Raw genomic sequence first — 15,379 nt, forward strand, 5'->3', positions numbered from 1 at the left:
AGGAGAGGAGAGGAGAGGAGAGGAGAGGAGAGGAGAGGAGAGGAGAGGAGAGGAGAGGAAGAAAATCAAGCTCTAGCCCCTTGGCAGTGATGGGACAATCAGCTGCAGAACTCTACGAGTTGCCTTTCTAGATTAATTTAGTTTGTTGCACTCTTTTCTTATCACCTCTGCTTTTCTTTCCCATTTTTCCCTTCCACTCCATCCAAAGACATGACTTTTTTTTCATGATCCTCGCAATGGTAACTCTGACTGGAGCTGAAGGATGGAGCCTAGCTGAGGACCTCACAGCCTTGCTGTATGCATGGGGTATCTGCATGTGCAGATTTCCTCATCTTTGGCCCCAGAGCTTTCCTATTCTGGGAAAACAACTGTTTCACTCTGCTGTGTGTGGATTCACAACAGCCATGCTTAGATCTCTTGAGCAGCACCAGGATATGGAGAGGGGGGGCGCTGAATCTACCATTAAAGAGATTTGATTTGTGTAAAATTTAACAAAGAACAAAAAGTGACAGCTCAGCCTTTACCTTGGAGCTGCACTCGATGGGTTGCTTGCACTCCTCGCAGGGGTTGGCGTACAGGCTGTCRTAACATGGCACACAGTAAGCGTTTTCTCCTCTTAGCGCATATTTCCTTCCACGGAGAGACTGCAGGCAGAAATGACAGTCTGTGTGGCCACTGGTCATCCTGCTGGGGCTCTCACGTGATCTGCAAAAATGGAAAAATCGTGTAATTCAGTGCATGGCCACCTGCTTGCTCAAATAATAAGTAATTCTGCATTATCTGTGAAAGTTAAAYGGGAATTTCCTGGTCATTTGCAGTGCTCTGGATTTCTTAATGTGGGGTTGTTCTGTGATAAAATGATAGCCTTTRACAACATATCCTGTGTATTGTATTTCACACTTGATGGGGAGCAAGAGGGCTGCTTCCAACATTCTTTCAGGTTAGACACCTGAAAATGAAGCCATCTTCTCCTTCTCTGTACAACTACTGGCATTATCAGCATTATGTACTGGATTCTGGGACACGATTTATCCAGAAATCAGGTAATGGAAATAGCAGCAATAATTCAAAAATGAAACCAACTGCAGAGTTAAAAGGCCAAAGAGAAGAGGCAGGCACTTTGAAGTGTGTTCCTGACTTTCTCTTGATACTCCTGTCTTTCTGCTCCTACCTTTCTTTTCAAAATATCCCCACATCTGCCTGACCAAACAGAATGAAGACAAGGCCCTCCAAGATATATGTCTGTTTTCCACGTTATCCCAACCGTGCTGCTGATRTTTGGTGTCAATGCAAGGTTATACAAATACCCCATGGACAGCAAAAGAGTAAAGTATAAAGAAAAATAAACTAAATTATAAGTTAAACAAAATTATAACTCAAAGAAAGTTTCCCTTKTTGTTACTGGAAAAGATTGTTTTTTCTTACATATTTTATTATTGCAGGGTTCAGTGCTGGCAGTACCAAAATWATGTGAAGTAGTTTGTATTTCTGTGCCTGACAAGTGCAGGAAATACCACAAATCTATTGAGAGCCAGTTGTATGAATTTCCCATCCTTTGGTTTTTCAAGCTAAAGAGGCTTAGACAAATACCCAAAACTCAGCTGCTTATAGATCTGCAATGCTGAATGTTTAAAGGATTGTGGAGATGAAGACTTATTTCAGGCTTGTTGCTGGTTGGAGCATCATCACTTTGCTAAAATTGGGCCTTGATTCTTGGAAGTGAAGGAAGAAGAAACCAGAAAGTTCACAGTGAAGCAACCCCARAAACATCTGCTGGGCTCGTTGGGTTGCACTCTTCCTTAAACTCATTGGGTGTAGCTGCAGACAGCGCAAGCAATCATGAATTTTAGAGGACTTGAAAATAACTGGAGAAGGTCTCCTAAAATATTTGCATGTCACTGACTTTGGGCAGCTGAAATTTTTGCACAACAGGGCAAATCAGTTTCTCTTAACCAGATGCAGAGCATGAGAATAAGGAAGAGTGTACAGAAGGACAAGATTTGAGGAAGTGCTTATCCAGGACAAAGCTTTCATCTACTCCATAGTTGCACCCTCTTACTTTGTTTCTGTACACTCACTGCCTGTCTTATATCCGKGGTTCAGTTTTAAAAAGGCAGGTAATTTTTTTCTGCTTCATAAGCTCTAAACTGAAATGGTTGAACTGTGAGAAAAGAACAATTACTTCAGGTTTCCACTGGCACCAATGCCTAAGGTATTTATTTATCTGCTCTGGGAAGTGCAGTAGCAAAACAGTGGAAAGGGGGCAGGGAGAGAGGCTGCCATAGTTATTTCAGACCAAAAGTAGTGACCTGAGTGGGTAACTTGTTGCTCCTGTAARATGAAAATCTTTATAGTTGAATTGATTTACTGTATTTCTTACTACCCTTAATATTTTTGTCAGCCAAGACAGGGTGYAGTAAGGAAATAAAATAATCTGGAACTTAGATCAGTGGGAAGCATACTTTCTTAAAAATATTTCTGATGTGATTTATGTGATACCCTTGAAAAAATAGTATAACAGGACTTGAATCTGGCCTTCCATTTCCTTAAGATCAAACAGAGATTTAAATGTGTAACAAATAAACCCATTTGTATGAGAAAATTACAACCATCAGCTTGTACATTTGCAGAACATGACATATAAAAGCCAGGCAGAACTCAGTGCATTTAGTGCACAATCACAGTCATGACCAAAGTCAAGGTAAAGTTTTGCGTGTTTTGTTCTATATTGGGGAAGAAGTATAAATTGGTGTCTAAGGACACAATCAAGGAATGYTTCTGGTTAATTGTGCTCCATATTCAGGGTCACAGGACAGGCTTGAAACTGGGTTTCAGAGGAATTTTCATTTCTTTTTATAGTGGGAATTAAAGTTACAAACTGCCTCAAAGGATAACCCTGAGTGAACCACCTTTCTAATCTCCTCCTTGCTGGATCAGTGTTATTGCTTCCTGACAGAGATTCATCTCAGTCTAAAAGTTGCAACAGCAAAATCCAAACAGGGYATGCATGAAGAATTTATGTCACTTGTGGTGCTTTGTCCTTGCACAAAGCTCACCAACAAATAGCTTTCCATATCTGCAGAAACATCTCTGTCTTTTCATTCTGATGAATATCTGTYAGGTTTTTAAGTTTTCCAAAACTCTGCATAACATTTAATTTTCTTTTAAATGTGGTTCTCTGGATGATTGCTTTTTTCCCTATGAAGTCAACCTGTTCCAGGAAGCCCAGATTTTTACACAAACAAGATCCACTACTGTAATGCTTCAGAACTTCTCAATTTGTAATGTAAATATCCTCCAAAACCCCTATATGAGTATGGGAGGAAAGTGCTATTAATCCTGTTCTACAAATGCGTGTGGTTGCTTGAGAACTTTAAAAAAAAGGCCCCAAAAATCATCAAAGCCTGAGGGTGTCCTTGGGCTGCTCCTCTAGTAAAATGCTCAAGTTGTCCAAGGCTTTGTTTCAGAAAAATCTTCAGAGTTTGAACAATAATCATCATAAAAGACCATGTTTGGGAAAGAAACGGCAATGGCATGCAAAAGAATGAAGATTTTGGCATATCTTTTRGCAGAGTTCTGGGTAACCTTTGAGAACTACATTTACCATCAGAAAATGCAACAAAAAAAAAAAAGAATCTCATCTCTCCCAGCACCACTTATCCTTGTTCCAATAAATAAGTAATGGTACGAGCACCACGTAGTTAAGTAGAATGTTTTTCTTGTGCTTTGATCCTAATCTCTAGAGAAATATGTTTACTTTAAGTTTGCTGGAAGCTAGACTTTGTGTTTTGAAGGGCAGTTAAGAAATCTCTGGAGACCTGATGTTATTCACTCCCATGGAATGAAACGCTGACTCCAGCATTCCAGCTGCTAACTTGCGTCCTAGGCTCAGGGAAAGACTGCCATGCCTCTGTTCCTTGGGAAAAGATGATTTTGCTATTTAAATTAGAACATTTTAAATTGGAAGCTAAATACTGTTGATTTTTATGTACCTATTAGGCAGGGATACGTGGTATCATTTATAGAGTTAGAATATTCCAAGGAAGTGTCAGGAGATGCTGCCTAGGATGTGAGGATATTGTAACTGGAGTCCCTGGGGTCTGATTTGAGTGTGCAGCAGTTTCAGGGACTGAATGATAAAATAGATGAAAATAAAACAACAGATCTGGCTAGCCAGCCTGCTGCTAAAGCAGATTGAGTTTAGCTACAACAAATTAGGACAGGGACTTTGTGGAGAGTCARATGGTTTCCTATAAAATGCAGAGCAGTAGAAGGCTTCCAGCAAAGAAAGCTSTAGGAACATGGTTGAGAAGTTGTGAATCCTGATAAATATGGAACCATTGGAAAAAAGAATGCTTGTTTTCTCACTTGAGCTAAAAAGCATAGCCATAGGTTAATATATCTCTTAATAATTTATATAGGTTAATCTCCTTCACTACTTCATCTTATAAATCTCCTATTTTATAAGAATAAAAAGCCCAGAAATATTCAAACTACTCAGAAAGAAATTATGATTTACATATGGATGCATATATGTGCATACAGGTAAAAATACTCTTTCACTACATGGAAATTCTAATGCACTATTTCCCAATCTAAATGTTATTGCCATTGAACTTCATCATCTTTTTCTTTAAAAACATACAATGATTGGAATAAGATTTTTTCTTAGAGAGGCATAAAGAAAGAAAAAATGATGGAAAATAAATCCTTGGAACAACACTGAAGATAAGAAAAACAATTTAATCTATTATGTGGATGACATTCCTGCAAGCTGCCCTAGGCACTTGCTCATTTTCAGTTAAGTGCATGTTTTTAACTTCTAACATGATTTGGCTTATTTGCATGAATTTGCTGACTTCATTTTCCCTGTTTCTATTTTTGTCTCATACATTTACATAGATTAAGGGTTCTATAATTTTTGCTTTTCTAAAAATGGCTASAGAAGCAGCGGGAACTAGGGGCATATATTGCAGATCAAGTCAAACCAAGTACCCACAGGAAAGAAGACACAGATATTAGCTTTGAACGAGCTGTCTTATCTCTGTGGCACAGTACAGTAATACACTGTCAGGTCCTGGAAGCATCTGAGTGAGTGAGGAACTCCCAGTGATTAAATTCTCCTTTAAGCAACCGGGACACAGCTGGCCCAATCTGATTATTCTGCTTCATGGTCCACGAGTGACACTGTTTTGGTGAGGTGTYGAGGCAAAGCAGGTATTTTAGAGATTGATCTGGTAATCCATACCGAATGGTACTGTCTTTGCACACCCCATGACTACAAGCAAAAAGGACAAGAGCTGTGGCTTGACTAGGGGATCAAGCATCTCAGGAATTCTGTAATTTTTTTCCTTAATTGGTATTGCTGTCTGCTTTGTTTATGCCATGAAAACTCAAAGTGTAGTCATCTATTTTTTTTTTTTTTTGGAAGCAGTTCTTACCCACATTTTTTACAGGTTTTCACATAGTCTGGTAGAGTCAGAATTTTCTCCTGTGTCATTATGGAGCTCATTCCTTTCTGACTACTGACAAAAATATGGAATAAAATGAAGGGATGAAATAATTCAGTGGTGCTTCATTGTACCCTTCAGTGTGAAATCCTGTCAGTATTCTTGGTCGTACTTTTCATATTAAACCATGAAATAGGTTTGAGGATTGCAAAAGGCTTTTTACAGGATTTTTACGAAAGGCTGGTATGATGAAGAATACTCAGATTAACTCCAGAGTTTGATGAGACAGAGGGGCACCCACAGAAAACTGGCAGATGACACCACACCAGGTGGAGTGGCTGACACACAGGGGTGTGCTGTTATCCAGAGGGACCTCACCCCAAATGGAGCAGGCAGGTGAGAGGAGGCTCACGAGGTTCATCATCCTGTGATGAGCACTGCTGAATGACAAAAGGGGGAGGGTAAAAGTGCCCACACAACCTCAGTGTTCTTTCAGGGGCATTAGAACAGGAGCAGAGGCATTCTCATGACATCAGAACGGGTTTCTTGTAGCTGCCKCATTGTGAGTCCCCATCAGAGCTGGACATGCACTCACTCCTGTGAGAAATGCTATTGTTAAATACTCACACACTTGAAGCAGAATGCATGCTTTAGAGATTTGCTGTCTGTAACCTTGGAGCACAGCTTTTGAAAGATACTTACAAAGATAACATAAAAGTGTGATTTAAAAAAGTATATAAGCAGTCAGGTTCTTCAATGCAACTGAAAGAGAAAAGGAAACATTAAATTTCTGAGGCTGAGCTAGTCAAGATGAGAATTGATCACRGCCACAGCAATTAATGAGAGATCTTTCCCTTCATGCTTTCCATCTGTTTTCTCCAGTCCCCTTTYCTACCTCCACCATCACCTACAATCCATGATTAGGGAATCATGATGATACTTCAGAAAGTGTTTAAATAAACAAAAATGGAAGTTCAAAATGAAGACATGCACTGAACRCCTGATCCGAGCCCTCCACCAGTGAGTTCATCCCTATTGTGCAAATCATAGACTCATGGAATTTTAAAGGTAAGAATAGACCTTACTATCTGCTTCCAACCCCAATGCCATGGGCAGAGACACCTTCCACTAGACAAGGCTGCTCAAGGCCCCATCCAATCWGGCTGTGAAAACTTCCAGGGATGGGACATCCATAATTTCTCTGTGCAACCTGTTCCAGTGCCTAACCACCCTCACAGTGAAGAATTTCTTCCTGATATCTAACATAATTTCCCCCTCTTTCAGTTTGCACCCATTACTCCTTGTCCTCTCACTGCAGTGCTTGATGAAGGGTCCCTCTCCAGCTTCCCAGCAGGYTCCCTTTGGATACTGGYAGGGAGCAGCATCAGAGGAGCACTTTGGAACCATCTCTGCTAGAACAGCATCTGCATCTGCACTCAAAATGCCTGCACAAAAATCTGCACAAAAGTCTGCAGGGAAACAGCAGCATCTCAGCAAAACACTGACACCACTGGGCATGGACACATCTCCCTGAAAGTGACACAAGCCTACATTTGGGACTGAAAGCTTTCCTGGGTAAAACAGTAGCAGTAAGAAACAGTACAATGGTGAGTGAAGTGTTCACAGGCCATGAAACAACAGTCTTGCCACTAACAAGAAGTTACATAACTTCAATAGACAATGTTGATGCCAACTGAAATCTTTAAGGTCTTAATGTATACAATGTGTAATTTCTCATCTTTGCAGACATTTCAGCTGTACGGACCAGATTTGCCTACCCTTACATTTTATTTCAGGAATAGCRAGGTGGACGAAGAGTACTCTGTTGTGTGAGAACAGGTGCATCACATGAATTACAATCCTTTYCTTAAAAAAACCRAAAAACCACAAATGACTATACAGCACAACTTTTCTGGATGGGTTATTTAAAAGCATATGACCTACTTAGAACTGCTTTAAGAAATAAAATGAGCAAAAATAAAAAGATCATCGTCAGCAGCATTGTTAGCAACAAGCTAAAATTGGAAAGGATTTTCATTACGCTATAAAAAAAAAGGGCTTGCTTCCCCCAAACCCAAACGTAAATCCTCCAAGTGATAATAAAGCATCTGCTGCAGTGGCTTTTCTCTCCAGCTGTGCTATGGCTTCCTGACCTAGTTTTCCTGAGGAAAAATATAAACCGAGCCACAGCAGTCCCTTAACAAAAGTATGACACCTTTTCAAAATGAACCAAAGCTGAAAGTTTCTGATCTCGGTCTTGTTAAGAGATTTTGATGAGTTAAATGGCATTGGAGCTCAGGAAAATCAAAAGCTACTGTCAGCAGTACCAGCATGTAAGATCCCCACTTCAATTATCATTTTTCCCAGGTGTTTTGATTTGTAGGCCAAGTGTTCTGTAGGCCACTTTTGCTGCTTGCAGTGCTCCATCAGGCTTGGCTGCCTCCTTTATCAAGCTCATCTCCAAAAACAGGGATGATGTGGCTCTGCAGATAGGCCCTGGGCTGCTTATTCCATCATCAGGAATCTGTTTGTAAAGGCACTGCTGCACAGTCTAAGAAATGCTGGCCACTGCAGATGTCTTCGTGTTATATGTTTGGTGTGAGATGTTTGGGGTGACCACTGCTGGGTCAGTCTCCAATCCCTCTCAAGAGAAAACAAGCTTCAAGAAGGGCAAATCCAAGAGGCAGGATCAARTAATCWTGGAATGRTTTTGGTTGGAAGGGACCTTAAATATCATCTACTTCCAACCCCYCTGCCATGGACAGGGACACCTCCCACTAGAACAGGCTGCTCAGAGCCCCATCCAGCCTGGTCTTAAACACTGCCAGGGATGGAATATYCACAACTTCTCTGATCCACAAGGAGACAAAGAGTAAGCAAAACATTGAGTAGAGCTACAAACAGCCTGATCTCTATTGTGGATTCTGGATTTTTGATGACAACCCAGTAGGTATGGCTGCCATAAAGGATATTTAGCATTTATGATCCTCTGCAGCTGCACTGTCTTTGGAATACAGAGACACAAAAATAACAACAGAACCATATTAAAATACATATACATGTATTCCATCTGCTAGGTAGACAGACTATGAGTAATCTAATCTGGTGAAGAAAACCTGAAAGAAGTGTCACTCCTTGTATTCTACCACTTTTCCAGAAATGAACTGTTATATAACAGACAGATGGCGAGAAAGATTTCTACGAAAGCTTACAACAAACAATCAACATGAAAATATACTGTGGGTATTCTGAAAAAGGCTTATTTGAGTTCCTTCTGCTTCTCTCTAAGTGTTACACGACCACTTGCTACTTCTTCTCTTAGAATGAATCATTTAGAACATTGGCATGTGCATGCAAATTAATGTAGCTGAGTAATCTATCTCAATTCCTGGATGTCAGAATAGGTGAGTAAATATTTTCTGGRTTAGGGTTAGGGTTGGTGTGCTCTTATCTATTGGGTAATGCTATGCACAATTCCCTWATGAGGCTTCAGCATCTGCACCAAGGCTGCAGTTCAAAACAGTGAATTGGGCTGTGCATGCGTGTCACCAACGATGTGGAATTACAGCAGGGTAGCTTTTTTTGTTTTTATTTTTTGCCCTGAATGCTTTAAATACACTGTGGACAGGAAAACCATATTAGTTTAACTAYGTAGGTGCATCAAGGACAGCCTGCTGGCGTTTGGGCTGGGGAAAAACGGATAAAAGATTCATTTACACACATTCTTTTACATTGTGTCCTATATTCACTGTGGATAKTTGTCCAGCACATTTCATTCCAACATAGCTAAAGGATATATGGACTCACAGTGTCAAAACAGTTTTAGAAGAGATCTCACAATGGTAATTTTGAAGGCAGTGAACCTTTTTAGGAGAACACTTTTAGGAGTGGAGCTGGTGGAAGAAAGGGCAGGGAGTGGAGGTCTTTGGTTTTTTGTTTGTCCTCTACAGTGTCACTAGGACAAATACAGAAAAAAAATTGGTGTTTTTTTCTTTTTTGTTTTCCTTTTCTTTAAATATGTGGCTTTGTGCATTATCCATTAAGTAGGCAAAAAATGTTAATTAAAGACCTCTTGAGTCTTAAGCAGTTAAATAGATAATGTGCTGTCAAAAAGACGGAGAATAACACAACATTGACTCAGTTTTAAGTTGAATTCTCACATCCTGTGGCAACAACATTGACCATTCCTTGCAGAGGTTCAGCCCTGGGTTYGTGCCAGTGACATTTGCCATGTCCTTGAAACCTTTATGACTCTTACAYTACCTGCTCTGCCTACTTGGGAGATAAAATCTGCAGAACAATTATGTGACTGGCTATCCTGACATTTCCTTTAAGCCTCAAAGTCTCCGCATCACACATTAAACATTTTCTTTCTATTTAAAATATACTAAAAGTGACTATGATTTAATATTAGTAGACCATGGTATTCAGTCTTTCTTTATTATGATGTGAGGTTACTGACCCTTCAGTAACTGCCCTGATGGGATTTTTGTAATGTCCTGACATGTGAAAAAGNGGTTTGTTTGTTTGTTTGTTTGTTTGTGTTTTTGTTTTGGCACTATGACTTTCAGAGTGGATTTCTCTCTATGCTTATAAATACACACTATCTAAAAATTGGTTCCAATGTAGGATTGACATTTTCTTATTGATGGAAAATTAAGGCTAAAGTTTATCTGAACACACAAGACAATCAACGTTTGATTCAGACAAACCATTCAGAAACCCATGGCTAAATTTTAGAATGCTGGAGGAAATTTGGTAAGAATGAAGAAATTCCTTTCTAACATTTAGGAATATTTTAGGAACGTGTAATTTAGCTCAAGGATATTGTACAACGAGAATTCCTCTAAAACCAGTAATGTCTGTTCAAGTGAAGATATGAAGAACATAGCAACAATCATCTTTGCAAATCTAAAATGGAACTGCCAGGTTTGGTAGAGAGTGATACTCAGAGACCATAACTCTGAGCGACTGTGGTGAAAAAGGTCGGTCTGAGCAGGGGGAGAGCAGAWCACAGCAGCAGAAACTGCATTAAGGAACAAATACAACCCACGTTCTTTTTGCTAATTTATGTAAAATTGAGTAAAAGTTTTCAGTAAAAAGTCTATGCAGGTGATTAAACCAATTAAGAATTCTGCTACTGTGTTTTAAAAAATCCAACAAGCCCAAACTCTTTTGAACTTATAATTTGAAATTTTTCTCAGTGCTCTTCAATTTTCAATCTCCAAACTAAACAAAGATTGACAATTAGAAAACCAGCATGAAATAGTTTGTACACGAAACTTCTTTTTCCCATGCAAATTAGACTTTTAGAACTCTAATTATGCCACAGTTTTGCATATTTWAATACATAAATGAATAATGATGTGGCTGAATTTGAAACTTGAAGAGCTCACTTGAGAAAGATTGAGCTCAATAAGCATGTTCAAGCCTAATACTCTTATGAGCTTCTGATAACTAGAATTAAAATCCAAACCTCTGTAGTATTTTACAGCCTTCCTTTCAAAGGTTTCAAAGGCTTCAGACTACTTTTCTAACAATAATAAAGTAGTCCTAAAACACATTTGTGTGATACTTGTCTACAGGAAAGGTTAATAATTGTCAAAGGAGTGTAGTTGACTTCCTCAAGGTCAGAGAGCAAACCTGTGGGAGTGGGAACAAAAGAATCCATTCACTGCACTTTTGCCATTAGATGGGTCTGCTCATCAGGCTGTATCCATGGCAYTGGTGTGGGATAGTTAAAAGCACTGTACAAAGGGTGGCATTTGGTCAACCTCCAGTGCTAGAGGTGGAAAGCACTTCCAAAATTAGCCAAGTAATAAAATGTTCCAGTTGTGTGCTTTGCCATTAATGACTCTGAGGTTATGATGAATATTCTTACGCAAAATGTTCTGTCAGCTCTTACACTGTGCTCTGGCACTTGGCCATCCCTGCTATCAATTCTGCTGCCTATGTACAAAGACACATCACAGGAAGATTAATATTTTTCTGACTGATAACGACTCTGAAGTGTGAGGCCAGCAAGAGCTGGACAATCTTTTCAGATCCGTTGCCCACACTGTGTTGAGATGTGCAAGAATTAACCAGTCCTCTTATATGGATCTTGAAAAAAATCAGATTCCAAGGCAACCACAGATGGGAAGAAAAGCAGCATACTAACATGAATGGAGTAGAATCAAAGAAAACTCTTAGTCTAAGAAAGGGGAACAATAAAGGGAGGATAGCTGATCTGTAGTACATGGCAACAGAGAATGGGGATATTCACAAAAACGAATCTAAACCTGCTGAGGCTAATGAGCAAGGCACTTTTTTGGGCTGAAGGACAGATATAATTCCTTTCCAGGATGATTTCTTGCAGAAATTAAATTTAGCCATCATTATAAAGGAACCAAGGCAGCATAGCTTCCCTTAGCAAATCTTGTCCATCACTATCTCTGCTACAGAATTTTATATCATGGAGTTCCATTACCTTGTTTTCTTGGAGTCATGTTTGCATATTCCCACAAAACTGTCCTTATTTGATCCCTCTGACATTTTACAGGGAAACACAAATGTATGAAACAAGGAGCTCACAGCCTCCTTTCTCACAAGAGCTGCATGCCCTGCTCCCAGAAGAATGAATTCAGCTGTAGCAGCCCAAGTGGAGCATTAGCAGCATTTCCCTGCGCCAACTTCCAAACTTAGGGCTCTAGAGATTTTAATAGAAAGTTGAACTAGAAATGATTCATTTATGAGCACCATTTCACCCTAAATTGGCAGGGAAGTGGGCAGAAAACAGCTCGGTTTTACTCCCCAGGTGATCTAAGAGCCTTGACGGCACCTAGAGTTGGGTTGGCAGGAGGGCTGCTCCTTCCAACAGGTTTGGAATTTCACCCTCTGATTTTGGGCTTGACATCTGGAAGCATGCTGATTAAAATACTTCTTTCTCTCTGTCCATGATTACTTTAAGGCAATACTTAAAGTTTTAACTATTCTTTTGAGAAATAAAACTCTGGTGGGGAAAATAAATGAAGAAAGCTGGCATTATTGTTACAGAGCTGAGAGAACATATGATTTACCATGTCAACCAAAAAACACTTGCTTTGTAAATTATACCTGCCTGAAAATAATTTGGAGACACCATATGTCTCTTAAAAGAGAGAACCTCTTTTAAGCAGCTTTTGAATTAATTTTTCTCTAACTCTGCAAGTTAGTTAGTATCATCTCAAGTTTCTACCGATTAAACACCTTTGAGTTGAAGTGACTTTCCTGATCCAGCAGTAAAATTACATGGGAAGACCATCAGCAATCTGTTAAAATGTTAATATATTAATTCCACTACTGTTGGTTCTGCTACTGTGGAAATAACAATTTGTTGCACAAATAGAAGAAAAACACTAACACAAACAAAATGAAAGACATCTGAAACTTGCTTTCTAAATGTAAATTCCAAATAAAATTATGATCCTAGAAGTATAATAGCTGAAAGATAACACAAAATGGCTCATGGAGGGAGAAATTTGGAGATGATGCACGTTGTTTACAGCAATATTTTGATTTGTTATAAAAATCAGCCTGGAAACTGGTTTTACTTCCAAAATCAATAGTAATCCACATTAGTTATTAAAATTACTTATGTTAGAAACAAATGAAAACAACAGAAATTACACACTCTAGAAATTTTTCTTTCAAAAGCAAATAGCTACAAAATCTTGCTAGGAGACAAAAATGTCATGGGAAACAGCATACGCATTTTTTGTTGGATGATTCTTTGGAGTAAACAAAACTCATACTCATTCCTTTACAAAGGAAACCCCAAACAATCTTTCTGCAAATTAGTGGGTGAGCCAATTAGTACAATAAAAAGATTTAATAAAAGTGTGGTATCTCATTAGATACAGAACATTTAAAAAATGTTCTAGATACAGAATTCTACCTCTAATTTATTTAGCAGCTCTGTGTGTGAGAAAAAGTTCCTGCTTACTTAATCAAAATAGTAAATTAAGTATCTTGTATACTAACATGTTTAAAAATTATCAGTTAAAGGAATAACAGAAGAGCCTCAATACTCACATTTAGTTTCAAGCTGCCTCTTTTGGTAACTTGCGCAGCAAAAATAAAGGAAGAAATAATTACACGTCTTCACAGAAACAAGCATTCATCAAGTCCAAAAGAAACAGAACAATTTGCCAGAGCTATTTGAGGGTCCCATCAGAATTTGACTGGATGGGGGAAGGCTGAGGGTCAGTTTGTTTCCCTTAGACCTCATGACATGCAAATATCTCACCACTGACTCAAATCATTCTTTGACATACTGTGTTTACAAATTGCAAATACATACCATGTAGGAGGTTCTTAAAGGAACATATTTCTGAGAGTTRTTGAAAGGAATGTTGAGGCATTTCTGTTAAAAAACAAAACTGTTCAGTGCAAGGGAAAAAAGAAAGTAAGATGGAATATTATTCATCTCCAGATACACACAGGTTCATGCATAGTGAATCCAAAAGACCTCATGTGGGCTTGTAAATCAGAAAAGAAAAAGAAAAGTTGCAATTACTAAAGTCTGATTGTTGTGTACAGGAAATGGGAGGGCAGGGAAAAACCTCCTCCAGTTTCAGGAAAGATGTTCAGGGACACAGCAGAACTCAGAAGTTCTCTCACTTCTTAAGCAGTTTCTGGGCTGTAACAATTTGCTGCTCTTCCAGCAGGTGGGAAGGTGTTCATACAGGATTACCAAGTGGCAGCAATGGACTCCTCCAGGCTCTCTCTCAGTATTTCCCAGTGGCGAATCACAGCCACCTCCTTTACTTTCTGCTTGGACCCAATAGGAGCCAGATTTCACAGACACACTCCTGCCTGCACAGAGCGTTCAGAGCTCCTCATACTTTGCATCAGACTCTGAGCAGACCCTTAGTGAAATGCAGCTGAAAGTAAGGAGACTGTGACCACTTGAAAAAGCAGACTGAAGTTAGGCAGAATGAAGAAAGGATGGCTGCTTGTGGTATGACCACAACTGACCTCCAGGCAGATTTTTCCACAACCCAGAGCCAATAGATCTGAATCACTCGGTCTATAACGTCAAGTGGGTGGGAGCTGTTCTGTATCACAGATAGACGAAAGGAGGAAATGTTTAAATGGTTTAAATATGTACTACGTTATCTGAATATTTTGGTAAAATTGCCAAATCTGGACATGTTCTGGAGGTTATCTGTGTCTAGTTAGTGTCTCACAGTTAAGACTGATCCTCTGACTACTATTGCCAAGAACTGATGATCTCTGCTTGTGGTCTTGTTAAACCTCCCCAGGCACATAGTCACTATTTAAACAAGATTGATCTCTTTCCTCCTGTTTTTATTTGTGCTATAAGCTTTATTTATACCAAGCACCTTTTCATTTCAAGCCTGTGACTTTAGCAGATTGAGGAGAGAGAGGATGAGTTAGGTGTGAATTCGAGTCTAGAATGAGAATCGTGAACAGGTTTGTCTTGCATTTGCTTCCAGAAACAAAAAAAACCTGATAGTTGTTAACCAAGTACCTTTTAAAGTTCCTAACCAGGTCAAAACCGAAGTATTACCCAAGCAGATCTGTTGAAGGAGCTAATGACACTTAGAAATTCTTCTAACACAGTATGTTCTTTCCATGAAGGACAAGAAGTTCAGACAAGTCCTACAGCACATCACTCTCCTTACGCTTCAAAGACTACCCCCAAATCTGCCTTAACTGTAGGTAAGAGATAATAAATGTATTAATAGAAGACAAGCCCAGAGAAACACCCAAAGCAGAATCAGGGTTTTTCCCAACAGGTACAAATTAAGTAAAAAACGAGGAGGTCAACAAAAATTCTGTTGTTTCTTCAGACTATGTGTTTGCTGATCTCTCTTGGAGTCCCAAAACTCTTCCTGAACTTCCCGAAATACAAAGCAACTTATTTTATCTGTCTCCCAACAAGA

General features: G+C 39.2%; 1 protein-coding gene across 2 annotated transcripts in view; it reads right to left on the reverse strand.

Annotated features, from left to right (window-relative positions):
• Nucleotides 1-14,616, reverse strand: part of FHL5 (four and a half LIM domains 5) — a 23,289-nt gene extending 8,673 nt beyond the window's left edge. The window contains exons 1-2 of one of the 2 annotated variants that reach the window (XM_057364113.1): nucleotides 13,771-14,616; nucleotides 525-705 (exon numbers count right to left, since the gene is read on the reverse strand). In XM_057364113.1, coding sequence (XP_057220096.1) covers nucleotides 525-683 — 159 coding nt within the window. In that variant the 5' untranslated portion in view covers nucleotides 684-705; nucleotides 13,771-14,616. Of the gene's footprint in view, nucleotides 1-524; nucleotides 706-13,502; nucleotides 13,743-13,770 lie in introns of those variants that run through there. The other variant, XM_057364112.1, reaches the window with a different exon arrangement.
• Nucleotides 14,617-15,379: the final 763 nt, after the last annotated feature.

Source organism: Malurus melanocephalus, unplaced genomic scaffold (assembly GCF_030028575.1).
Source record: "Malurus melanocephalus ecotype Western Australia unplaced genomic scaffold, MMel_1.1 scaffold_35, whole genome shotgun sequence".
NCBI classification, from domain to species: Eukaryota; Metazoa; Chordata; class Aves; order Passeriformes; family Maluridae; genus Malurus; species Malurus melanocephalus.